At 52.0% G+C, this 24,806-nt stretch overlaps 2 protein-coding genes across 5 annotated transcripts in view; both read left to right on the top strand.

Annotated features, from left to right (window-relative positions):
- The first annotated feature begins 1,410 nt into the window (after positions 1-1,410).
- On the top strand, positions 1,411-5,044 carry LOC124464851. 3 transcript variants are annotated; one of them, XM_047016729.1, is made up of 4 exons: positions 1,411-2,153; positions 2,414-2,546; positions 2,975-3,109; positions 3,939-5,044. In XM_047016729.1, exons 1-4 carry the CDS (start codon positions 1,634-1,636, stop codon positions 4,846-4,848), a joined length of 1,698 nt encoding a protein of 565 aa, XP_046872685.1. In that variant the 5' UTR covers positions 1,411-1,633; the 3' UTR covers positions 4,849-5,044. The 3 variants fall into 3 exon arrangements, with proteins under 3 accessions (XP_046872685.1, XP_046872686.1, XP_046872687.1); XM_047016730.1 differs by having other exon boundaries at positions 2,975-3,082; XM_047016731.1 differs by having other exon boundaries at positions 2,975-3,050; positions 3,939-4,124.
- A 1,091-nt stretch (positions 5,045-6,135) lies between these two features.
- The window catches only part of LOC124464777 (probable E3 ubiquitin-protein ligase HECTD4), a 38,758-nt gene continuing 20,087 nt past the window's right edge, over positions 6,136-24,806 (top strand). The window contains exons 1-38 of one of the 2 annotated variants that reach the window (XM_047016611.1): positions 6,136-6,819; positions 8,795-9,333; positions 10,109-10,198; positions 10,315-10,442; positions 10,765-10,873; positions 11,124-11,262; positions 11,689-11,859; positions 12,140-12,332; positions 12,482-12,643; positions 12,785-12,898; positions 13,016-13,156; positions 13,270-13,505; positions 13,836-13,978; positions 14,312-14,382; positions 14,494-14,599; positions 14,701-14,821; positions 15,434-15,562; positions 16,277-16,401; positions 16,543-16,696; positions 16,838-16,938; positions 17,055-17,259; positions 17,388-17,507; positions 18,008-18,112; positions 18,288-18,451; positions 18,752-18,997; positions 19,112-19,304; positions 19,604-19,708; positions 19,836-19,924; positions 20,014-20,180; positions 20,724-20,859; positions 20,961-21,105; positions 21,355-21,668; positions 22,084-22,268; positions 22,713-22,866; positions 23,225-23,505; positions 23,845-24,034; positions 24,309-24,390; positions 24,516-24,718. In XM_047016611.1, coding sequence (XP_046872567.1) covers positions 6,673-6,819; positions 8,795-9,333; positions 10,109-10,198; positions 10,315-10,442; positions 10,765-10,873; positions 11,124-11,262; positions 11,689-11,859; positions 12,140-12,332; positions 12,482-12,643; positions 12,785-12,898; positions 13,016-13,156; positions 13,270-13,505; positions 13,836-13,978; positions 14,312-14,382; positions 14,494-14,599; positions 14,701-14,821; positions 15,434-15,562; positions 16,277-16,401; positions 16,543-16,696; positions 16,838-16,938; positions 17,055-17,259; positions 17,388-17,507; positions 18,008-18,112; positions 18,288-18,451; positions 18,752-18,997; positions 19,112-19,304; positions 19,604-19,708; positions 19,836-19,924; positions 20,014-20,180; positions 20,724-20,859; positions 20,961-21,105; positions 21,355-21,668; positions 22,084-22,268; positions 22,713-22,866; positions 23,225-23,505; positions 23,845-24,034; positions 24,309-24,390; positions 24,516-24,718 — 6,203 coding nt within the window. In that variant the 5' untranslated portion in view covers positions 6,136-6,672. The remainder of the gene's footprint in view (positions 6,820-8,794; positions 9,334-10,108; positions 10,199-10,314; positions 10,443-10,764; positions 10,874-11,123; positions 11,263-11,688; positions 11,860-12,139; positions 12,333-12,481; positions 12,644-12,784; positions 12,899-13,015; positions 13,157-13,269; positions 13,506-13,835; positions 13,979-14,311; positions 14,383-14,493; positions 14,600-14,700; positions 14,822-15,433; positions 15,563-16,276; positions 16,402-16,542; positions 16,697-16,837; positions 16,939-17,054; positions 17,260-17,387; positions 17,508-18,007; positions 18,113-18,287; positions 18,452-18,751; positions 18,998-19,111; positions 19,305-19,603; positions 19,709-19,835; positions 19,925-20,013; positions 20,181-20,723; positions 20,860-20,960; positions 21,106-21,354; positions 21,669-22,083; positions 22,269-22,712; positions 22,867-23,224; positions 23,506-23,844; positions 24,035-24,308; positions 24,391-24,515; positions 24,719-24,806) is intronic. The other variant, XM_047016612.1, reaches the window with a different exon arrangement.

Here is a 24,806-nt window from a genome sequence, read left to right on the forward strand (position 1 = left end):
CAGTCCCAGAATGGCTGTGTTTATCGTACCTGTGCGTCCCCCCTGTCCCGAACACAGGGACCTCTCCTCCTGCCACCCACTTGTTTTTTCGCTGCACCAGTCCCTCAAGCTTGGCACCTGGCTATTGACCAATTTACCGTGATTCAAGGAAAGCACACATTATACAATGGAATGACCTCAGTTTATACAGCTGTTGCAAGTTTCCCAAATAGAACACCTATGCATGAGATGTTATGTGGTTAATATATATATAGAGAGAGATATATAAATATACATTGAATTTTTAAGACACTAAAAGCTATTAAATGTTTACAATTAATCCCCTTGAGATCTTTTTCCACTAAGACCACACCATCAACTTATTTATGCTGCATGAATATCGGGATAAGAATTGTTTACGACAATATACAGTTATGTAGCTGCCTGCATACTAAGGTCATGTTCTGGGCCTTACTTCAGGTGATAAGGAGTGCACACGATTCACACGCCTAAATGTGTTCAACGGACACAAATTTACACAAATGTTATTTTCCCTTACGGGCATACATAACTGACTGTACATGGAGAATAATTTCTTTTTGGGGGAGGAATCTTTCCTCCAGTTTCTCATCGCGTTTTTCTTCGTGTTAACACCCTCTCTGCCCCCCAGTGGCGGCAGGCTAGACTCCCATTTGTTGCCTCATGCACTAGTCGCCCTGGTAACCTGCTATGTCGACCTATGTACGTCACCAGGTGGTCTTAAACTGACATTAGTTTATTCTCTTTCTTTGAGCAGTAAATTTGATCCTAATGAAAACACGGTTGTCTTCTTTATGTAGAAGTCTATTTAATGGAATGATTTGTTGACTTTATCAGTGTATTTGTAAATAGCTAGTGCATGCACTGGAGATAGGCTTATAAATATATATGGATGTTTGCAATTTAATTTGCATGTAAAGATTTTACAAGGAGTTTACACATATCAATTAAAGCCTATTGAAACTGCTAAATGTGTGTGACCGTTATCTCGTGTCTGCAGCCTTTTTTGAGGTTTATTTCAGGATATGATTCAACCTGCCTCTCGAACAATTCGGTCAAATGACGTTCTTCAAAGTGCCACGAGGCAAGCTACTGGATTATTGTTTAAAGCAGCTATTGTATGCAAATGCATAAGATTGGGTCAGATCGACACGCAAGCATGGCTTCATAACTCTTAGATGCAAGATGCAAATTGATAATCTTAATGTGAAGAAGTAGGCTACAGTCACCCTTGCAATCAGCGAGAAAAACAATTACGTAAAAATCACCCCAAAGAGACTGAAAAAACACTTTCCAAAACACTAATGAGTTGTTTCGTATTTACGAGCAAGGGTGTTGCCAGACCCACTGCGGAGCCTGCACTCTACCTGGTGAGAGGATCATATTTCTCATCAAACGTTTTTCATTTGCAGGCCTACCTGTGAGTGGAACCTGCAGTTGGTTCAGAACCATATAGACTCATACCTTAGCTATACATGTTGCTGTCATTGGGCAATAATGCTTGCATCTGCGCACATTTTTCCAGATTGAATTAAGTGTTATTGGGATCCTTGCTTAATTCGTCCTTATTTGGTTATTTACTTTTTGAGTTTTTTTTTTTATCTCCTTGTCGGATATGCAAATACGATTTATTTCCCATTGGGCCTTTGCCTGGTCTTTGATCGGTTTCTCAAATGCGCTCGCAGTTAGGATTTTGACAGAATCACATTCAGACAATTCATACTTTTGCCTCCGGACGAACTCCACTGAAGAAGGACACACGCGCCTCACATTCTTACGAAATGCCATGGATGGAAGCTATTCCTTTCTTACATATACGAGTGTATGGTCTTTAGAGAACAGGCAGCTTTTAGAATGTGCGATCGATAACAATCCAGTAGTTGCTGGAACGTATTTATCTCATTGCACCGAACACTTGGAGAGCCACGTGGAATTCAGTTTTAATTTCAGCTTGTTGTTGGATCAGGACGGCCCTTGCGAGTTGAATCCAACAGTCGGATTGAACTTTCCAATAAGTGACCGATCTCAGCATCGCAATAATGTGGAAATAAAATACCGTAAGAAACGCGCTTGGGTATTCCCAGGCACGCTGTGGTGTGGCAGAGGAAGCAAAGCTAGTGGTTATGAACAGTTGGGTGAGTACATATCATAACTGCAATGCTCATCTAAGGGTATTGGCAAAATAAGGATTAGGCATATGGAAATTAAGATGATTAACTTAAGGGACCATGCGTGAAATGCATGTAACAAATCTATTCGGTGTAAATAGCTGACTTTGAAACTCTCCATGCAAGTGTTATCCTTTCATAGTTGACACATTTTCTTGTGTAATGAAAATCACGAAATGTAACAAATAAAACAAAGTACATTATTCTCCACGATTTTTCTCCAACAGGAATGTTTGAGCGAGTAGACCATTGCTGCCGCAATCACGACCACTGCAGAAACACCATTCACGCCTTCACGGTAAACTACGGAGTGTTCAACACCAACTTCTACACTGTCTCACACTGTGAATGTGACCACAGGTGAGTCTGAACATAACCACGTGGCATTCCATTCCATCCATGACCCAGATCTCGAGATCTCCACCATCATCCACTGGCCTTCCCCCTCCAGCCAAATGGCAAAAAGTCAGCTGAGTTAATGAGAGTTTAGACCGTTGAAGTATGAGTGACTTTTATGATATTTCTAAGGTGTGGTGTATGTCCTTAGCACATCTGCCTTCAGTCAAGTGTTTTGATTTCAGGGATGTTTGAATCGTTGCCCCATGATATCTAATGTTGACATCATCCGATGATTTGATTCAGTCATTGCAGACAACAACATCCCTTGAGTCCAAGTCACTTCTTTCAAGTCAAATCCTGTCCTTAGAAATCATCACACTGGGCACCGTTTTCACTGCGCACACACCCGGTGTCTTCACATGATCTGACCAGAGTGTCCTTGCCCTCAGTTTCCGTCAGTGCCTTGGGAGAGTGAACGACACCATCTCCAACATGGTGGGCTACAGCTTCTTCAACATCCTCAAGGTACCCTGCTTTGAGCTCACCCAGAAAAGACGGTGTGTGGAGCTGAACTGGTGGGGAATGTGAGTGGCTCACTGTCGGGTCCGTTTGAATCGAGCGCAAGGGTGCATTTGTGCATGCAAAATGTATAGACGTGAAAAGTCATCACCACAGTAACTTGAAATATCGAAATTGGCAGGAGACATTTGTTGATGGGATTAGTGACAATCTGTGCCAGTGCGGTTCTGTAAAACAAGATAGACCTCATACTGACGCACTGCACACAGATACAAACTAGATAACAGCAGAGTTTTCACAACAGTCCTAAATGAGCAGCTTGTGATGACATGTCTGAGTCTAAGCCAGATCTTTAACTGCTCTTTTACTGTTGCCCTGGGCAATAGAACCACACCCCTTCTCTGATTCCACAATGATGCCGTTCTGATTAGTGACGACTTCCTCCTTCTCTCTGGCACATTAATGGGGTGTTGAGAATATCTCTGTTTCTCTTTTGATAGATTGGCTTTGTGTGTGACAGATATAGTGATAACCAGCACAAGCTGGTTATTAATGAAAGCATGGAGAATTTACTGTGAATGATAACCATAAAAAAAAACCTGAACACAGTAAAGGTTTGTGTATTTGGCTTGGGGAACGTACAGCATTATGGTATTGAGGTATTACTGCATATTAAAACCAATATGCATATTAGTATATATTGCATGTATACATGTCCAAAACAGAAACTGCAAATATTCATAGAACGTTCCAAATTTAAGAAAACAGTCAATATTTACAAAACGATTATAGAAAACAGAGCGAACAAGGCATGGCTTATCTTATGAAAGCTCTCTCTCTCTCTAGGTGTGGAGGCCCCGGCTTGTCTAACTTGTTTACTTCTACTCTGCTTAGGTGCAAGCTAACCAAGGTGGCCCCATACGCCGTCTTCAAAAAGCCCTCCCCTTTCAACATCACCCAAATCCCAGATCAACAAGCCGCCTCCCACCAGCCCGCAGTCGCAGAAGGTGCTTCTTCCTCCCGAGACAGGAAGCTCCTTAAGAGGCCGAAGCTGAAGGGCCCTTCTGGACGCTGCGTCTCGCCGCGAGGAGACTCCTCCCGGCACAGACCAAAAAAAAGGAAAAAAAGTGAAAGGAGACGGAAAACTCCCCCGACTCGAAGCAGCGCGCTCCAGACACGCGTGACCCAGACCGCAGAGCCCTCAACATGGATGAGAGCTGATGAAAACACATTCACTACCCGGGGAGTTGTTTCCCCCACACACAAGAAGACGGACATGGCCAAAACGGCTAGAAAGGGCAAGAAAAAGAAGGTGCCTAGAACTGAATCCAAAACCGTCCCTTCACGGTCAGGGCAAACCAGGCCACAGGCGGCTACGCAGACTAAAAAGCAGGCAGGCACTGCAACGCTAACAACAGCGCTTCCATTGTTAAAATCCACACGCCAATCAACTACCACCACAACAACCACAGTTTCAAACCCCAAAAGCCACAAACGGACAAAGGGTTTCTGGAAACGTCATCGATGTGGACCCAGAGCCCCACCGCGAGGAGACAGCTTTCAGCCACGCCGCAAAGCTTGTTTAGAGGACACCCCCCCCCAACTGCCAACCGTCCAACTGTCAACGTACGCAACAGTATTAGCCTTCACTAAGAGGAGAGCATCAACTCAGATTATCATCCCCTCACCTTACACCACATCATCCCCACCTAAGAAGACCTCTTTTACGCTATGGAGGAAAAACCATACTGAGACCGTCCCCTCCTCGAAGACCTGGACCAAGCCTCAGATACAAACAGCATAATTTCCTGTTGGGTTTGGAGAACCTCTCCAAACAACGAACTTGTCTTCACCCAGGGAGAAGACAGACCCCTGGAGTTAATGAAGCCAGGTAGAGTCAGGATGTCTTAACAGAAGCAGTACAGTTCTCTCTCTCTGTCTCTCTGTCTCTCTGTCTCTCTGTCTCTCTGTCTCTGTCTGTCTCTGTCTCTCTGTCTGTCTCTGTCTCTCTGTCTGTCTCTCTGTCTCTCTCTGTGTCTCTGTCTCTCTGTCTCTCTCTCTGTCTCTGTCTCTGTCTCTCTCTCTGTCTCTGTCTCTGTCTCTGTCTCTCTCTCTGTCTCTGTCTCTCTCTCTGTCTCTCTCTCTCTCTTTCTGTCTCTCTCTTTCTGTCTCTCTCTCATCTATAAAGTAGCATGCAGTCTCTCGTAATCACTGCTTTTCAGATTTTATTGACAAATTGAGTGCTTGAGCTTGGCTTTCAAGGTGAACTTTTAGTGGTGAAAAAGGCATGACATGACAAGTAAGATAGGCACCCACCTGCAGCGACAAAAGCTGCTGTTTGGCATCAGGGGAAGTTAACACCATCTTGACCCCAGCTGGTATGTGTACATCTACAGAGGCAAGCACTCATCCTGAACACCTGCTCGACATCAAGCTTATTTCATTTGTAGGCCCTATGAATGGAAGACAGAGATAAATAGCACATATACTTTAGGGGTGTATGGTCACCAGGTATTAATAAAACCGTTAATAAAATGTTTTTAACCTTGTAATGCACTTGCATTGAATCATTTATTTTTCTGGTAACTCGTATTGATGTATTATCAAAGTTCCTTCTTACATGCTTGGAGATTTTGGAGTGTAATTGTAAACAAATGTAAATATTTATAAAAAATTGATGCAAGTATATTGACCTGGTGGATAACGGACTTCATGGCCAATCTTACTTTTTACAATAAATAAATAAATAAATACATTAATTAATTAATTAATGAATTAATAAAAGTTTTAAAAAGTTACAGTAATTTGCCTGGATATTGGCATAAGCGTTCCTTAAATGATCACTAGGTGGCGCTTTCGCTCCTTCACTGTTAAATGAGTGAACCAAGTGGGCCCTTCAGATCCAACATCCGCACAACTGTCTCAGTGATATTTGAAAAAGATAAACTCGTAATAAAACCAGCTGTGTTTTCATATTTGTGTGCAAGTCTGATAAGACTCTGATACAATTTGAATGACAGTTAATAATGCATAGCAACAATTTCATATCATTTTATTATGCATCTACCTTGGAGCGCATTGCATGCCGGGAACAGTTGGCCTTGGAAACATGGCGTCTCACTGACAGCTGTGGGGTTCCCATTATCTTGTCCAGCCACTGGTATTAAGAGGTTGCACCATCTACGGAGCCGTATTTTACTCATTTTTACAATATTTCGTGCTGCTATCTCAGTGTCATCTGCTGGGAAAGACGGTCATTTACGAAAACAGCAGTGTTAACGAGTTTACAGCCAGTGTCACGCCCACTCCGATCTAAAAGACGATAGCCAACGTAACGGCGTTAGAGCTAGCTAGATTCTGCTAGCTGCTGGTGCTAGAGAACCTGCCTCCAGTTAGCTTGCCTGTCAACACCAGACAGGATCAGCTGAGGCTTGGTAGCTTACTCGTAACAAGCAACTAGCCAACAAGACACACATTTTCGGACATTTTCAGTGTCGTCGGAGGCAACAGAATGTCTTTTGGGTAACGTTAGCTAGCAGGCAGCTGGCGTGCAAGGGCGTTTCTGTCATTTCGTATATTGAATTTTTAATGTGCAACCTCTCTGGTATTTTTCTCGGAGGAGAGAGAGATGGGCTCCGGGGTCGTGGATTCGTCCCAGTGGCTCTCAGTGAAGGAAGAAACAATCTTCCTTCACGATGGACTGATTCGGGTCACGGATCTGGCTGAACTGCCCAGTGAAATTGGGGTGTCGGAGCAGGGTGATACCGAGCAGGAGGTGGGTCAACAACGCACAAACGGTTGCAAAGTGTAGGATATGTTTAGCATGTGTAGTGGTCTGCTAGCTAGCTAGCTCGGCTAAAGCCAAGGCGGCTAGCTTAGCCTGCTACAGTAGCTAGCACTAGCTAGCTGAAGTTCAGCACAGTGACCGACACCGGGCAAGCTTACACAGCCTAACGGTACCGGTGTAGCTAACAATCTTAATCATTATTTATCTTTACAGTGTCTCTCAAACGGAGTGTCATTATTGTAGGTGGTTCTGTTTTGGTTTATGTCAGCAGACTTGATTAGCTAGGTAGACATAAACAGCCAGCTTGTTAATCAACAATAATATCAGTAAACAGCCGAGATAATGGAGTCTCTAACTAGCTCGATAGCCCAGCTCTCTGACGTTACTGTAGACTTAATCAGATGGACTTATCTAATGGTTTACAACAGCGATATACAACAAGCCTAACCCCATGACTGTAGCTAGTTTAGCAGCATAAGCAACCTGTCTCAGTTGTAGCTGCCTAAACAACAGGATGACATGTCAATTAAGTTAGCATGGGGTGGGCCAGCATCTTCTGTTAGGGCAATTTCCCCAGACATTATGTGTTTACTTGAATTATGTTTGGGGTTGTTTACTAAAGTAAATAGCCGACTTCACACATTTTCTGTAGAAACGCAAGCTGCATTGAGGGCATGGATCGGAGTGATATAATTCAAGGGACATTTGGCCTGAACTTAAATAGATTTGGTCATTTGAGATCTATGGATGATCATGGTAAGTAAGCAGGCAGTGAGAGGAAGAACTTTCACAATCGGGTCATGAAACTGCACGCTGCAAGAAGGTGAATTGTAACTCGAGTATTTCCACAGTGTCAGTGAACTCCCACTCTGTTCTTGCTTTTTACCGTTTCAATACCATTCATTGAGTTAAACAGTAACGAGGGAATCACAGGGTTGTCTCTGTGTTATTAGCTACCTTGTTAGAGTAGCAGTAAGTTGCATTTGCTGTTGTGGTTTAGAAAGCACAACATTTCCCTGTCACCCTCAAACCACTCTTCTCTGGTTTCTTAAGGTTAGAGCTATTAAGCCCATTAGGGCGGTGTCTCTTGGGTAATATCTGGCCATATTGATGTGGGACATACAATTTTATTGGTGGGTGTAAACCAGGATATAGTCTGTATGATAGATGAATCTTCAGTGCATCCCACCTTAAATATTCATTAGGTCATCCAGTATCCCATCAGGCCATGGGTGTTTGGACTATTTTTATCCACGTGGAGCAGCAGTACTTCTGCAGAGCAAGGTGGAGAGAGCTGGTGCACAATCCCAGCCTTCAATTAATGAATGTTACCGTAACGTTAGTATTATATCTGAAATGAAATCGATACAAAATGTGCCCGCTTAACGGTGTAATGGATTCTTCCCAGTCCAAGAGTCTTGGGCTCCACTCTGTAATCAATACCTGAATTGTTGCCTAAGTGCAGAGGATGCTCATTGTTCTATCCTTTCGGCTCTAGACACAACGCCATGGTCCACTGCCATAGCCATTATTGGTGTAATGCTTCTACAGTTGTAATTCAAATGCACTTGTGCATTACTTGAGTAATTTGTATTGTTATGAAGTATAACCTCGTATATATTCTGCGTCAGTAACGTGAATCAAGGAGAAGGAGAGCTTTCACATGAAAATGTATCCTAGCCTACCATTTCTTTAATGTGATAGAATGATAATGCAACTCTCTAGTCCTCCATATTTGATTTAGCTGCACACGATCTCTGAGTGCCTCAGTGCTCTGTCTCTGTTGCTAAATTGAGTTTGGAGTTGTCCAGATCACACTGAAAGATAACTGACGATTACACATACAGGGAACGTGAAGCCTTTCTGCTGGGCTGGTCGTTAACCTGCAGACCTCAAGAGTCCGTCGTGTCTGACGCCCGTGTGACCCACCCTCTCCTGTGTGTGTGTGTGTTCCGTCCTCCAGATCCTCACGTTCGAGACCAAGAACCCGGCCGAGCTCGCCGAGCGTCTCCGCGCCGTCTGCGGAAACCAGAGCAATGCGTACGCTCGCCTCCTGGAGTACCGGCTCAACGCGCTGCGAGGCCTGTGGGGGGCGCAGCGGCAGCTGGCCCTGGAGGAGCAGCAGGAACGCGAGGGGGCCGGGGGGGCAGACGAGGAGGCCCTGGCCCTCCTCAAGCGCCAGGGCCTGCTCCAGCAGCCCGAGCAGGCACCCTTCACCTCCCGCGTGGGCCTGCTGCTGGTGTTCCCCCTGCTGCAGTCGCAGACGCGCAGCGACCCCGCCCTCTGCGGGGTGACGGCCGAGGTGCTGCTGTCCTGCCTGAGGGACTGCCAGCCTCTCAGCCTCAGCAAGGAGCCGGCAGACTGCCTCAACGGCCTGGAGGGGTTGCTATGCTCCTGGCTGGAGGAGGGCCAGGGTCAGGGCCAGACCCAGGGCCAGACCCTCCATCCACCCAGGCAGAGGGAGAACGCAGCTGCGGCCCTGGTTGCGCTCGCTTGTGCCAGGTGAGACCACGTCTTAACTGTTTCAACCTGAGTAGAGCTAAAGTGAAAACACTCTCAGATCCAGGTGTGTGTGTGTGTGTGAGGGGGGGGGGTTTCAAGTGGGACAGGTTTTCTCGATGAAGCGGTAAATCGTGAAGCTTCGCATGACACCTCGCCTACTCTTGTTGTTACGGTTGCCTTGCTTACAGACGCCATTTCTAGCCGTGTTTCTCACTCTTGACTGGAGCCTTGCTTCTGGTGGTGACAACGGAGCTGGACTTGTCAAAACCAGAACCCTCCGCAGCTTTGTGTGGCCTCTGTAGAGCAGGAGCCCTTTGTTTCAGGGAACCGTCCAGTTCTGGGGCTTTTACATTTCACCGCCAGTGGTGGTGAGGTAAAGAACTATGCCCCCTTTCTCTGTCTCTCTCCCTCTCTCCCCCTCTCTCCTTCTCTCCCCTGTTTTGTTGCTGTTGGGATAGGGTCAAGCGTGCACGATGACTGTCCATTTTTCTCTTTCTCTCTCGTTGATGAACCTTCACCTCGTTGTGAGGAGGTTTTATATTCTGTTGTGGAGAGTCAGGCAGTCCTTCATGGCTGAGTCCTCAGTCCTATTGAGTCGATACCCCAAGCCCATGCATTGTGCTTTGTCAGAGAGACACGATGCAGTGAATGCTGATGAAACATCCATGTGAATCGATGCAGCGGGGAGCTTCACATCTCCTGGCCTTAACACTTCAACCAGAGAAAAGGTTCCATGGTTTAAACATCCCCTGAGAGTTTTTATTTGTGTTTCCAGGGGGTCCCTAAAAACCTTCATCCACACCGTTCACCTGCTACAGAAACAGTCCGATTTAGGCCAACTTCCTGTGGCTGACGTGCTTTACAGGTAGGCTAGGTTAACAGGTACTCTGCTCATGTCAGTGGGTCAGGCAGGCTCTTGGGACTATAAACAGTGCTAACGTGACCCAGCCCAAACTGTAACGGTGTGCCCTGTTCCTCCAGACTCCTGGTGCTGGAGGGAGGCCCAGGCTCTCCCTCCTGCCTGCTGGGGGGGAAACACAGCGTGTCCTGGGGCTTCGAGGACATGCTGCCCATGCCCGATACCACCGCTGGAGGAGCAGAGAGCAAAGGTCTGTCCCCTGTCAGGGTGTGGGTGTGGGAACCAGTGGAGCAAAGCATCTCAGATCAACCCAATTGTCTGCCAGTCCTTTAAGTGTCCCCGCGGTCCTTAAAAATCTCACGTAGCTGAAGGCAAGGATGTCTATGTTTGATCTGCCCTCTAAACTGCCCCCCCCCCCCCCCCCCCCCCCCCCCCCCCCCCTCGCGTGCCAGACACAACACAGCCCATTTGGCAGATGACGTTTGATTGACGAGAATGTTCTGAAAGCTTTCCCTGTCCTCCTCTTCCTCCTTGTGTGCGCCATGCTCACCTCCCCTGTGCCTGTGTTGCAGACACAGACCTGGGCCGCTGCCTGGCCACAGATGGCCTGTATCTCTACACCACCAACTCCTTTGGGAGGGGGATCAGCAAGCTGGGCTCTGGTCTGCACGGAACACTGAGGTAACATGACACCCTGCCTGTGCTGCATCTGCAGCACTCAGAGAGAGGAGGAGGAGGGGGGGGAGGCTGCTCTATAAATACCCCGCCCCCCCCCCACCCCTCACATCTCCCCGTGGACTCACAACCCTCCCGTCCTCTGCTCACTGACCCCCCCAGCCGGCTCTCTGATATATCCATGACTGTCGGGGTCTCTGAAGGGAGTGTTGACTCCAGGTGACAGCAGTGTGTGTGTGTGTGTGTGTGCGTGCAGGGGGTTTGTCTACTGTAGGAATGAGGAGCTGGAGCCAGGCTGGGTGGTGTTCAGCAGCGGGCGTCTCCTCCACCGGCCTGCCTCCTTTGATGCCAAGTCTCATCAGTTGTGCCAGGTCCTGGACCCCTTCACCCTCCAGGTACCCCCTGACCCTGACCCCCTCACCCTCCAGGTACCCCCTCACCCTTGAACCTGACCCCTTCACCCTCCAGGTACCCCCTGACTCCTTCACCCTCCAGGTACCCCCTGACCCCTTCACCCTCCAGGTACCCCCTCACCCTCCATCCCTGACCCCCTTCACCCTCCAGGTACACCCTCACCTCCTCACCCTCAAGGTACCTCCTCACCCTTGAACCCTGACCCCCTCACCCTCCAGGTACACCCTGACCCTGACCCCCTCAGCCTCCAGGCACCCCCTCACCCTGACCCAAAACCCCCCACCTCCAGGTGACCTTTGAACCCAAACCCCTGCCTCCCTGCCTCATGGGCAGTGTGAGTCTCAGTACCCCATAGAGGGCATTCTACTGCTCCACGCCCTACAGCCTGTGTTCTCTGCCCTCCCCAGGTGTGCCAGATTGTGCCCATGCCAGCCCATCACTTCCCTGTAGGTAGCAGCATGAGCACCCTGCACTTGTGCTCCGATGGAACCTGCCTGTACTGGGTCTGGTCTCCAGCCAGCCTCAACGAGAAGACCCAGAAAGGCCACTCGGTCTTCATGGATGTCTTTCAGCTGTCGGTGAGCAGGCTTCCCTTCCCTGGGTCTGCTGTGGGGCCTTGCCTTTCCCCTGGTTCTCTCTCTGTGTCTCTGTCTCTCTCTCTCTCTCTCTCTCTCTCTCTGTCTCTCTCTGTCTCTCTCTGTCTCTCTCTGTCTCTCTCTGTCTCTCTCTCTGTCTCTCTCTGTCTCTCTCTCTCTCTCTGTCTCTCTCTGTCTCTCTCTCTGTCTCTCTCTGTCTCTCTCTCTTTCTCTCTCTCACTCTCTCTCTCTGTCTCACGCCCCTCTCTCCCCCTCCCTGCAGACAGAGACAGGGCTGTGTGTGGCTAGCGTCCTGCAGGAGCGAGTGATCCTGGCCAGGAAAGAGGGAGAGTCTTCCAAGTGTCTGAACGAGCTGCTGCTGAGCCGCATGTCCCGCTTCCGCGCCTCGCACTCCGCCACGCTGGCCGCCCTCACCGGCTCCGCCATCACCAACACCGTCAAGGAGGAGCAGTCTGGTAAACACCCACCCACAGCCCTGCTTTGGAACATTCATTTTTTTAATAAAATACATTTCTGGCTACGCCCCCGGTGTCAATATTGCAGGCATTCTCATCGCCATTCGCTCCGGTGTGTTGATGTGTGTGTGTGTGCTTGTCCCTCATAGCCGTCAACACCAGCTGTGGGCTCCCCCTGAAGACCCTGAGGAAGACCCCCATGTACGTGTGCGGCACGTCCCTGGTGATGCTGGCGTGTCCGCCCGGCGTGTCCGGCAGCTCCGCTACGCGCTCCCTCTTCGGCGGCACCAGCGGCCTCTCGTCCCTCAAGAGTACGAACCTCTCGCACTTAATCCAAACGTTTTCGTTAAAACCGGTATCTTTCCGGCGTGTTCCGAGCTTCGCTGCCTTGCTTTCAGTTGTGTGTGTGTGTGTGTGCTGACCATTCCCCCTCCCTCCTCCTCTCTGGCCAGTCCTAGCCTCCAGCCTGGTGTTCAGCCTGGCGGATGGACAGTTCAGTAGCCGGGCTGACCTGGTGGACGCTCCTGGGAGCTCTCTGGGCAGGGGGGCCCAGGTAGCTGGGCTGGGTGAGATCCCACTCAACACTCCCTCTGGCTCTCCACATATGTTGCTTTTTATCTTTTATATTAAATTACAGCGTCCTTTAAGTTCTGACATTTGTCTGTTTGGTTTGTGTTGGCTAGGCGCCTGCTACGATGCCCTTAACAACCTGATCTGGACCTGCTCCAACGACTACATGGACCAGTGGTGTAACCCTGGCAACCAGGCCTTCCATCACGTGTGCCACCGGCTTGGCGTCAGCCACGTCATCAAAGAACCCAAAGGTACCCGACAACCACAACAACAACAGCAACCATAAACAATATCCAATCCCAGCCTCTCCTGGTTTGGGTGAAACCTGAAGGCCTGTCTCTCTCCTCCCCGCGGCTCTCTGCAGAGGAGACTGTGGGCACGGGCGATGTGATCAACCAGCTGCTCCACCACGTGGGCGCCATGTGCATCCACCAGCTCAACCTGCTGGCCGCCAGCAGCTGCAACCTGCCCCTGGGAACCCTGCTGGGCAAGCAGCACCCCATCGAGGCCCGCCACTTCAGCAGCATCTGCGACATCATGGAGAAGGCCATGGTCAACGGGGACACCTGCATCATCCACTGCATCCTGGTGGTGTTTCAGGTGGGGGTGATGGTGTTTCTGGGAGGGGTGATGGTGTTTCAGGTGGGGGTGATGGTGTTTCGGGGAGGGTGGGCGGTGTTTCTGGGAGGGGTGATGGTGTTTCAGGGAGGGATGATGGTGTTTCCGGGAGGGCGTGCGGTGTTTCTGGGAGAGATGATGGTGTTTTTGGGAGGGATGATGGTGTTTTGGAGAGGGATGATGGGGTTTCAGGAGGGATGATGGTGTTTCTTGGAGGGGTGATGGTCTTTCAGGGAGTGCTTCTCACGGAGACTTACTGGAGCATGGAGAATGTGGGCGGGGCTTGACGGGCGTTCCTCCCCATGTCCTCAGGTGGTGTTCAGGTTCTTCAACCCCCAGTCTGAGCAGAACCGGGACACGGTGAGGCGAGCGGGCCTGTTGCTATGGCAGCTGCTCATGGCCCCGGTGGACCAGATAGGAGCAGAGATACAGGGAGAAGTTTGCTTGGCTATCAGGTAAATAGATATACCACACGTAGATATATCACACGTAGATATATCACACGTAGATATACCACACGTAGATATACCACACGTAGATATACCACACGTAGATATACCACACGTAGATATACCACACATAGATATACCACACGTAGATATACCACACGTAGATATATTCCACATAGATATACCACACATAGATATATTCCACGTTGATACACCACACAGGATTTCTACGTGGTATATATCTATCTGTTAGAGTCATCATGAGGCCACAGTAATGTCCAGTCTTCTCTGAAGTGTGTCTAATCTGTTTTATCTACGTCTGTGCCCCCCTTTCTGAAGCTCGGGGCTGAACATCTTGTACCAGGGCGAGTCTGAACTGAACAAGCTTCTGAAACTGGTCCTGACAGAAGGTGAGAAGTGTTTACACAGAATCACACCTCACAGAGCGTACACCCAGTTCATGAACTGTTGATGAAGTGTTTATAAAACTAAAACAAACATGCTGTGTGTGTGTGTGTTAGGTGAGAGGAGCTGTGGTCTATCCAAGCTTCGAGACGTCATCCTCACTAACCTAGCAGACCAGCTGCAGAAGAACCGCTTCGGGAGTGAGGACGACGACCACGACAGGTAGAGCTGAGCACTTCGCCTCCAAAGTGTACATGCGATTTACCTTGACGTGGGTGTTAATCCTGGACTACAGCACCCCTTCCTCCGTCCTCTCTGTCCAGACTGAGCGACGAGCTGCTGCACTGCATCCTGAAGACGGTCGTCAGGGAATCCTGCCTCCTCGTTACTAAGTGTCAGACCGTCGCCAGGGACGACTTCCAGAAGCTTCTCTCCACTGTGCCCGTACGTGATTCCGATCAACAGCGGCCTTCATTTACATTTATTCATTTAGCAGACGCTTTTATCCAAAGCGACTTCCAAGAGAGAGCTTTACAAAGTGCGTAGATCACTGATAATAACAACAAGATAGCCCCAAAACATTGCGAGTAGCCAAAACAGGAAGCACATATTGTGAACAACCAAAATAAGTGCCAAAGGGAAGAACCATAAGTTAAACAAGTTCCAATGAAACAACAGGGACCGCTATAAGTACAAGTGTACCTGTGGAAAAACAAGCAACAATAAAAACAATATAACACAGCGATATATTGTTCGGCTCGTTCTCATCCACTCTGGCGTCGCCGTCCGGTTAGCTGGCCTTGACTGTCGTGGTAACAGCAGGTACATTAGCATAAAGGAATGGGTAACGCTTAGGTGGTTAGAGCATTTGACGTCAGGTCAAGATCCCAGGTTCAAACCCCTGCCACCCAGGTCGTTATAGATACAAAGTGACTGCTAAATGAACACATGCCTGTCTGCTAAGTGAATACATTATCTCTGCTTGCTAAATGAATACATTACACCCGACCGCTATATGAATACGTACTGTCTGTGTTGCCCTCGCCCTGCACCTAGGTGGCCTCCCCCAGTCTGCGGTACCTCATGGCGGTTCAGAACCACCTCCTTAGCAACACGGTCCTGATCCGCCCTGACGACAGCGACGACAGCGACAGCTCCCTACAGGGGGAAACAATGAAGGTACAGGTAAACACCCCCATTTAAATACCCCTCTACCTCTGTGTCTCTCTCTCTCTCTGTATCTCTCTATCTCTGTGTGTCTCTCTCTCTGTATCTCTCTCTATCTCTGTGTCTCTCTCTCTCTCTGTATCTCTCTCTATCTCTGTGTCTCTCTCTCTCTCTCTCTGTATCTCTCTTGTTGGTCTGTCTGTGTCTCACTCTGTTTCTCTCTCTCTCTCTGTATCTCTCTCTGTGTATCTCTCTCTCTGTGTATCTCTCTCTGTGTGAAGAGTGGATGAAATAGCTAATCAAAGTAGCAATGCTTCAGCATGACGCGGCAAAGCGTTTGAATCCATTTGCAGTTTAGATCTAATACTCGATACTTTTCAAATATTAGCTAAGCTAAACCCTGCTAGCTAAACCCTGCTTGTTAAACCCTGCTAGCTAGACCCTGCTAGCTAGACCCTGCTAGCTAAACCCTGCTAGCTAAACCCTGCTAGCTAAACCCTGCTAGCTAAACCCTGCTAGCTAAACCCTGCTAGCTAAACCCTGCTAGCTAAACCCTGCTAGCTTAAACCCTGCTAGCTTAAACCCTGCTAGCTTAAACCCTGCTAGCTTAAACCCTGCTAGCTTAAACCCTGCTAGTTTAAACCCTGCTAGCTTAAACCCTGCTAGCTAAACACAGTTGGCAACCAGAAGGCGCTGTTACGGAAGCGTGCTGTTTCTCTGCGATCTTCCCAGGAGCTGCAGACCAGCATCTTGTCCCTGGCCACCAAGATCCTGGTGGGCTGCGATGAGGTGCTGGAGACCCTTCAGCAGGTCACCACCGCCCTCATCAACAGTGACATCACCGACAGAGAGACCAGGTGAGCCCAGCTGTAGTGGTCAGAGCATTTGCCTTTTAGATAAAGAGGTTACAGGTTCAAATCCCTGCACGGACAGCGCTAAATAAACACAAACGCGATGTATGTTTGACCTTGTTGTTTTGTGGTGCTCCCCCCCCCCAGGCTGAAAGGCTTGGAGCAGGTGACCAAGGCCACCATGTTGGGTCACCTGCTGCCTGTGCTGCTGACCTCCCTCATGCACCCCAACCTGCAGACCCTCACCCTGGCCGACGCCCTCATGCCCCAGTTGGTTCAGCTGGTCCTCTACACCAGCCAGGTGAGAGCGCCGTCTGGCTGTCGCTCACCTGGTCTGGGTCGGAAGACGCCCTTGCGACAAGCGATTGATGTGTGAACGTGGCGGTTTGGACGGGATTACGAAGTGATTATGTTGTTGTTGTTGTCCTGGTTGTGTTCCTAGACTGCCCTGCTTCTGAAGACCCAGTCTCCCCTCTTCAGTGAGGGCTGTCCTGTGGGGGGGCCGCCGACCACTGGAGTGAAGGACTCTTCTGCTGACGACAGGTAAGGACACCTGGCGGACGCTCCACCGGAAACTCTATCAACACGCCCGCACACATTTACCAAGCAAACGATCTCAAACCTTACCAGATCTGTTTGTTTTCATTTCTAAATCCCAGCTTCCGCATCCTGGAGGAGCGTGAGGAGCCGGGGTTCCTGACGGGGCTGAAGATCCCCGCCCCGTGGGCTGCTGGGAAGACTGTGGAGACGGTCCACCCGGTGAGAGACAACTACAAGTTCAAAGAGACTGTTCACATCCCCGGAGCCCGCTGTCTGTACCTGCGCTTCGACTCTCGCTGCTCCTCCCAGTACGACTACGACAAGGTAGCGTCGCCTCAGACGATACCACGTGCTTTTATAAATTAAAAAAAGTGTAATATGACATGTTATGTTTCTATGTTTTGTCTAAATGTTTATATTTGAACAAAAACATTCCTCTCCACTGTTTTCAGTTGGTAATCTACGCCGGCCCCAACACCAACAGCCGCAAGGTGACGGAGTATGGAGGGAACACTCTGGGCTACGGCAGCCGCAGCGTCCTGGGGACCGGCTGGCCCAAAGACCTGGTCAAGGTGAGACACAGACCCTCGTCACACACCACAGCCATAGGAGACGAGGGCTCAATGGACCAGCGTACCTCGTGGGCGAGGCCTTACCGCAGAGGCCTGGTTTCGAATCCCTTTGCTACATGTCCTCCCCTCTCTCTCCCTACGTTTCCTGTCTGTCTGTACTGTCACTATAAAACTATGTCTCTCTCTCTCTGTGTGACGGAAGTGTGATCTTGTGTGTTGTGTTGAAGTGTGACCTTGTGTGTTGTGTTGAAGTGTGACCTTGTGTGTTGTGTTGAAGTTTGACCTTGTGTGTTGTGTTGAAGTGTGACCTTGTGTGTTGTGTTGAAGTTTGACCTTGTGTGTTGTGTTGAAGTGTGACCTTGTGTGTTGTGTTGAAGTGTGACCTTGTGTGTTGTGTTGAAGTTTGACCTTGTGTGTTGTGTTGATGTGTGACCTTGTGTGTTGTGTTGAAGTGTGACCTTGTGTGTTGTGTTGAAGTTTGACCTTGTGTTTTGTTAAAGGTGGAAGGCGACACGGTGACCTTCTCCTTCGAGATGCGGAGCGGAAGAGAACACAACACTCCTGATAAAGCCATGTGGGGGTTTTCCTGCACCGTCAGAGCTCAGGTGGCCTGTCCCAAACACACACACACTGTCACACACTCTCACACACCACACACACACACACACACACCACACACGCACACACACACACACACACACACACACACACACACACACTGTCACACACTCTCACACACCACACACGCACACTCACACACACTTTGTTGTCCTCGTCCAGGAGTCATCTGAGGATGTGTCTGGAGGTCTTCCCTTCCTGGCCGACCTGGCGCTGGGTCTGTCCGTGCTGGCCTGCTCCATGCTCCGCATCCTGTACAACGGACCTGAGGTGACCAGAGAAGAAGAGGCCTGCCAGGACCTGCTCTGCTCCAAGCTGCTCCAGAGGTGACGCGGCCAAACACAGGAGACAGGAAGTGCAGTACCGTGCAGAAGTCTTAACCGCCCAAGATTTTTTTACACCTGAATATTGTCTTATTTTTGTTTTGATTTCTGAAAATGTTTGTTTAGTCTTTTTAACTTCAGTATTTCCCAAATCATTTTTGCTTTCTAATTGATCATATCTGCCTAAGACTTGTGCACAGGTCTGTACATTGACAGCTCCCCCCCTGCAGTTAAAATAAGCCTTTAAGACCTTTACCTGGGAAAATAGCCCTGGACCTCACAGCCCCCATCTCTCCTCCCCAGGTGCCAGTGGCAGGTAGAGGCCAACGGGGCCATCTCCCCAGCCCTGACCCCCAGCCCTTCTCCTCTCCCCCTGACCATCGAGGAGGACCGGGAGTTCACCTACCCCAGTGACATGCTCATCCCCCCTCCAGGCCTCATGCCCGGGGCATACTTCGACCTGCCCCGCATACGTCTGCCGCCGGGCATCATGGGCCGGCTGAGGGAGGTGTCTGGACGGGCCAGGCCGCAGTTCCGGCCCAGCATCAAGTAAGAACAAGACGTTTTTTTTGAATAAGATATATTTTGGGCCTTTGTTTATTGATTCCGTTCACAGTATTACTTTTGACTCCCTCCCTCCTTCTCTCTTCCCCTCCTTCCTAGGGAGGTGATCCGGCCTGACGTCATGGAGGAGGTCATCGTGTCGTGTGTGATTAAACACTTGGCGCTGCTGGATGCGCTGCAGTCGCTGGTCAACTTCCAGTACCGGGAGGAGCATGTAGAGGAACACGACCTGCTGTGTAAGATCATGGCTGAGACCTTCAAGAAGATCAACGCCATGGAGCGACAGCTGCAGGTATGGGGTGGCTTAAGGTTTTTAGTTGGTGTACGTGGATGTGGAATAGTTTTGCCCAATTTGTGCCCCTCCCTCTCTTCACCCGCTCTCTTTCTCTCCGTCTCCCTCTCTTTCCGTCTACCTCTCTCTCCGTCTCCCTCTCTCTCCGTCTCCCTCTCTCTCCGTCTCCCTCTCCCTCTCTCTCCGTCTCCCTCTCTCCGTCTCCCTCTCTCTCCGTCTCCCTCTCTCTCCGTCTCCCTCTCTCTCCATCTCCCTCTCTCTCCTTCTCGCTCTCTGTGTCCCTCCCCCCTCCCCCCCAGAGTGTAGCCGAGCTGGAGCAGAAGTGGCAGAACGAAGTGGACGAGGCCCAGCAGGGGAAGCTGGAGAACAACGCTCCCTTCTTCCACGACTACCACTTCTACGAGGTGACCTTCCACCCCCCTCGCCCCCCCACACATCCCAGACACACCCTCCTCCTCTCAGCACACCCTGATGCGTGCTGCCCAGTTGGACTCACTCCAGGCTCTGTGTGTGTGTGTGTGTGTTAACCAGAACAAGATGAAGGAGCTGGAGTTGCTGTGCTCGCTGAAGGAGGTTCCTCTGGACTGCAGCGATCTGGAGAACGTAGTCCTCTCCCTACGGTAACACCATGGAAGACAAGAAGGAGAAGGATATCTCAGCCCCGTTAAATCTTTCCACCCATGACCCTCTCTGTCTCCCCCCTTTCCAGGGAGAAGTTCTTCCAGGAAGTGAACTCGATGCACGTCAAGAGCGCCGCCCCGCTGGCCAAGACCAAAGCCCTGGTGAAGAGTCTGATGAACCGCACCGAGCTGCTGCTCCACGTCACCATCGCCCCCCACTGCCGCAGCCTCACCACCACCCCGGCCGGCACGCCAGGTATGCCCCCCCCCCCTCCTCCACCCTCTCCTCCGCCCCCCCCCTCCTCCACCCTCTCCTCCGCCCCCTCTTCCACCCTCTCCTCTGCCCCCCCCCCCCCCTCCTCCACCCTCTCCTCCGCCCCCCCCTCCACCCTCTCCTCCGCCCCCCCTCCACCCTCTCCTCCGCCCCCCCTCCACCCTCTCCTCCGCCCCTCCTCCACCCTCTCCTCCGCCCCCCCCCTCCTCCACCCTCTCCTCCGCCCCCCCCCCCCCCCCCTCCTCCACCCTCTCCTCCGCCCCCCCCCCTCCTCCACCCTCTCCTCCGCCCCCTCTTCCACCCTCTCCTCTGCCCCCCCCCCCCTCCTCCACCCTCTCCTCCGCCCCCTCTTCCACCCTCTCCTCTGCCCCCCCCCCCCCCCCTCCTCCACCCTCTCCTCCGCCCCCCCTCCACCCTCTCCTCCGCCCCTCCTCCACCCTCTCCTCCGCCCCTCCCCCCCTCCTGTAGCCACAGTCTCCCTGCCCTCCAGAGATCTCTGACTCCAGCCCTCCCGTGTCGTTTCAGCCTGCACGTCGGTGTCCGACACCAAGACCATGGTTCCCATGGCGAAGCAGCCCGTGTTCCTGCGCAGCATGTCTGCCCCCTCCGACCTGGAGATGATCGCCAGTCAGGACCTGGAGTTCACCCATGCCGCCCAGAGGTTCGTCCCCCAGACCAGGCGCTTTCACGCCAGCCAGCCAGCCGTCCTTGTGAGTGCTGACCTGAGTGGGCTGAATGTAACGCAGTCCTCCTGTCCCCTAGGAGGCGCCACCACCCCAGCAGCCACAGGAGCAGCTCCTTCACCCTGCTGCAGTCTCTGACTGTGGAGGACAGCCGGGACAAGCCCACCTACAGCGTGCTGCTGGGACAGCTGTTCGCCTTCATAGGGACCATGCCCGATCAGGCTGTAAGCACACACACACACACTGTGTCTGTCTCTCTCTCTCACTCTCAAACACACATACACACACACACTGTGTCTGTCTCTCTCTCTCTCTCTCTCTCTCTCTCTCACTCTCTCACTCTCTCTCACTCTCACTCTCACACTCACACTCACACTCACTCTCACACTCACACTCACTCTCACTCTCACTCTCGCACTCTCGCACTCTCGCACTCTCTCACAGAGAGGAGCTAACCAAGTTCCTCCCCCCAGGTGTCCAGCAGCAGCTTCCTGTCTGCGGCCCAGACGCGGTGGAGGCGTGGCAGCACCAGGAAGCAGGCTCTGGTCCACATGAGGCAGCTGCTCACTGCTGCCGTCAGGGTGGGCGGGGTCACGCACCTGGTGGGCCCCGTCACCATGGTGCTGCAGGGGGGGCCCAGGATGGACGAGCTGACCTGCGGGGGGATGGTGGAGCAGGTCCAGGATTCCTTCGGGGAGACCATGACGTCGGTCGTGTCTCTGTGCGCCCGCTACCCCATAGCTTGTGCCAACAGCATCGGCATGCTCTGCACCATCCCCTACACCAGGTAGGAACACAGGCTAGCCATAACTTTGCACACAAGTAGTGGGGGGGAGTCAGGTGGCTGAGCGGTTAGGGAATCGGGCTAGTGATCAGAAGGTCGCCGGTTCGATTCCCGGCTGTGCAAAATGACGTTGTGTCCTTGGGCAAGGCACTTCACCCTACTTGCCTCGGGGGGAATGTCCCTGTACTTACTTTGAGTCACTCTGGATAAGAGGGTCTGCTAAATGAATAAATGTAAATGTAAGTAAAGATATCAGAAAATGTAACTATTTAACCTACAGTATGGCAACGTTAACCGAGAAGGACAGCATCTCTGAGGTTTCACCTGAGGACGACACACACACGCCAGCTCCCCAGGGATAACCCCACCTTTCTTCCCATGACCCCCACACCCCCCCCCCCCCCCCCCTCCCCTCCAGGAGTGAGGAGCAGTGCCTGGTACGGAGCGGCCTGGTGCAGCTGATGGACCGCCTGTGCAGCCTGAGCAGTCAGAAGGAGAGCGGCTCCAACGAGAAGCAGAGCAGGAAGCAGAAGGTGGCAGCCATGGCCTGGGCAGCCTTCCAGGTGCTGGCCAACCGCTGCATCGAGTGGGAGAAGGTGGAAGGTACGCCATGGGGGGGGCGCTCACCTCATCTCTCCTCCTCTTCCGGAGACCGTTCTACTTTTGTATGTGTTGTTTTGGTCTTTTGGAGGCCGTGGCTAGAGTAGTAGGCTTATTAGGTTTCTCAGATGGGTAATGAGAGGTAAGAGGTATTAGAATTTGTGTTTTTATGATCGTTATGATCGTTTGGTGTATTTTTTTTCTTTTGAGAATACCTACATGCCATGTGTGTTCTCTCAAACGAGCATGTTTTATAGGTCTAGCGAGAGAGGCAGCAGGATGCAGGACAGGTGCTGGAGGTAACGCTGAGGGAGGTTCAGGTCGAGTTCAGACAAGCAAGGAACTTAGATCCCAGATGACGATAAGGTTCTGAGAACATGCGTCCATTGAATTCAAATCCTCAAAAAGACTGACAGGTTTAGCTTTTTGTGTCTCTCCTCTCCCAAGGTGGCTCCACGGACGCAGTGCATTCTGGGTTGGCGCGACAGGTGTCCAGCCTGTTGACCAATCACCTGGCGCGAGCCACTGAGTGCTGTGGTAACCAGGCGGCGGGTAACGACGCCCTGCAGGACGTCCTGAGCCTGCTCAACGACCTGTCCAGGTGAGCGCACCTCCACACCTCCACACCACCTGGCCCCCACACTTCCACACCTCCACACCCCCACACCTCCACACCACCTGTCCTCCACACCACACCACCTGGCCCCCACACCACCTGGCCCCCACACCTCCACACCACCTGGCCCCCACACCACCTGGCCCCCACACCACCTTGCCCCCACACCACCTTGCCCCCACACCACCTGGCCCCCACACCACCTGGCCCCCACACCACCTGGCCCCCACACCACCTGGCCCCCACACCACCTGGCCCCCACACCTCCACACCACCTGGCCCCCACACGCCCTGGGACCTCCCCATCCTCACTTCCGTGTTTCCGTATCCCCCACTCCTCCAGGAGCCACATCGGCAAGGCCATCCTGAGCCAGCCGGCCTGTGTGTCCAAACTGCTGTCTCTGCTGCTGGACCAGCGGCCCTCCCCCAAGCTGGTGCTCATCATCCTGCAGCTGTGCCGCGCCGCGCTGCCTCTGATGAGCGTGGAGGACTGCGGGAACGTGGCGCTGCCCTCCTGGAGCTACTCCGTCAACGCCCTGGACGCCGAGCAGCAGGACGCTAGCGACCCCGCCTCCCGCATCGCCTCCCTGCTGCTGGCCAAGCTGGCTGACTACGTGGTGCCAGGTAGGCATGGAGGGGGCGGGGCTTTCCACTCTGTCAGGGCCCCCCTCGTACCTCCCCTGTACCCCTGCCCTGTCTGGAGGTGTCTGCTGGTTGGTTGTTAAAGCCGTCTGTGTGTTAGTCAGGATGCGGCTAAACCAGAAACTTGAGACTCAAAGTGCCTTCAAGCGTGGGGAAAGTGTTGCGTGTGCTGTGGCCATGCCAGGTGTAAATGCTCATAACCTGTGTTTTGTCATAAAAAGAAATAATGTTTGATGCTTGGAGACTCAATATACTCAGGAGGCTTGTCCCTGGTAGTTGGTGTTTGTTAAACGTGTGTGTGTGTGTGTGTGTGTCTGTCAGGCTGCCAGACCCTGCTGTCCCCCAGCTCGTCGGAGCCCGACACCAGCCTGTCCCGCTCCAGCCCCAAGGGCTCCCTGAAGGGGGACAGGGAGGCAGGGGAGGAGGGCGAGGCCGTGGACGGCAAGCTGTCCATCTTCATCCACAAGAGGGAGGACCAGTCCTCGCACGAGGTCCTGCAGCCTCTGCTCAGGTAGGCCCCTCACCGCCCCCTCACCGGCCCCTCACCGCCCCCTCACCGCCCCCTCACCGCCCCCTCACCGCCCCCTCACCGGCCCCTCACCGCCCCCTCACCGCCCCCTCACCGCCCCCTCACCGCCCCCTCACCGCCCCCTCACTGCCCCTCACTGCCCCCTCACCGCCCCCTGCAGGGCTGGACCAGCGTAACACCTCAGCTACACCAGTATCTCCTGTACCACATAGCCCAGTGCAGTGAGTAGCATCCTGTGTGTGTGTGTGACCTGCAGCAGCTCGGAGGGACGGCCCTTCCGGCTGGGCACGGGGGCCAACATGGAGAAGGTGGTGAAGATGGACCGAGACATGACCAAGGTCAGGACCAGACTCAGTGTGAAGGGTTAGGGTTTGGTCACACAGTCATCTCTCCATAGCACCAGCCTGCTCGGGATCCTTCCTGGTAGACCTGTTGACCTCCCTCCCTCTTCATCCCCCCTCAGAGCGGCTGCTGTGAGGTGATCACGGAGGAGGCGTCTGCTGCCCTGAGGAAGGCTAACAAGTGGGCCCAGTCTGGGCTGATCGTGAGCGTGGGTCCTCCTGTGGAGGCCCTGGCCCAGGAGGCTGCCGGAGGCGTCTCCACCGGGGACAAGAAGAAGACGGCGCAGACTGCCGTGTGTCGAGACAGGAACTCTGACCTCGCCAGGTAACCCAACACACACTCTCTCTGTCTCTCTCTCTCTGTCTCACTCTGTCTCTCTGTCTCTGTCTCTCTCTGTCTCTCAAAGAGCAAT

This window comes from Hypomesus transpacificus, unplaced genomic scaffold, assembly GCF_021917145.1.
Source record: "Hypomesus transpacificus isolate Combined female unplaced genomic scaffold, fHypTra1 scaffold_42, whole genome shotgun sequence".
In the NCBI taxonomy this organism is placed as follows: domain Eukaryota; kingdom Metazoa; phylum Chordata; class Actinopteri; order Osmeriformes; family Osmeridae; genus Hypomesus; species Hypomesus transpacificus.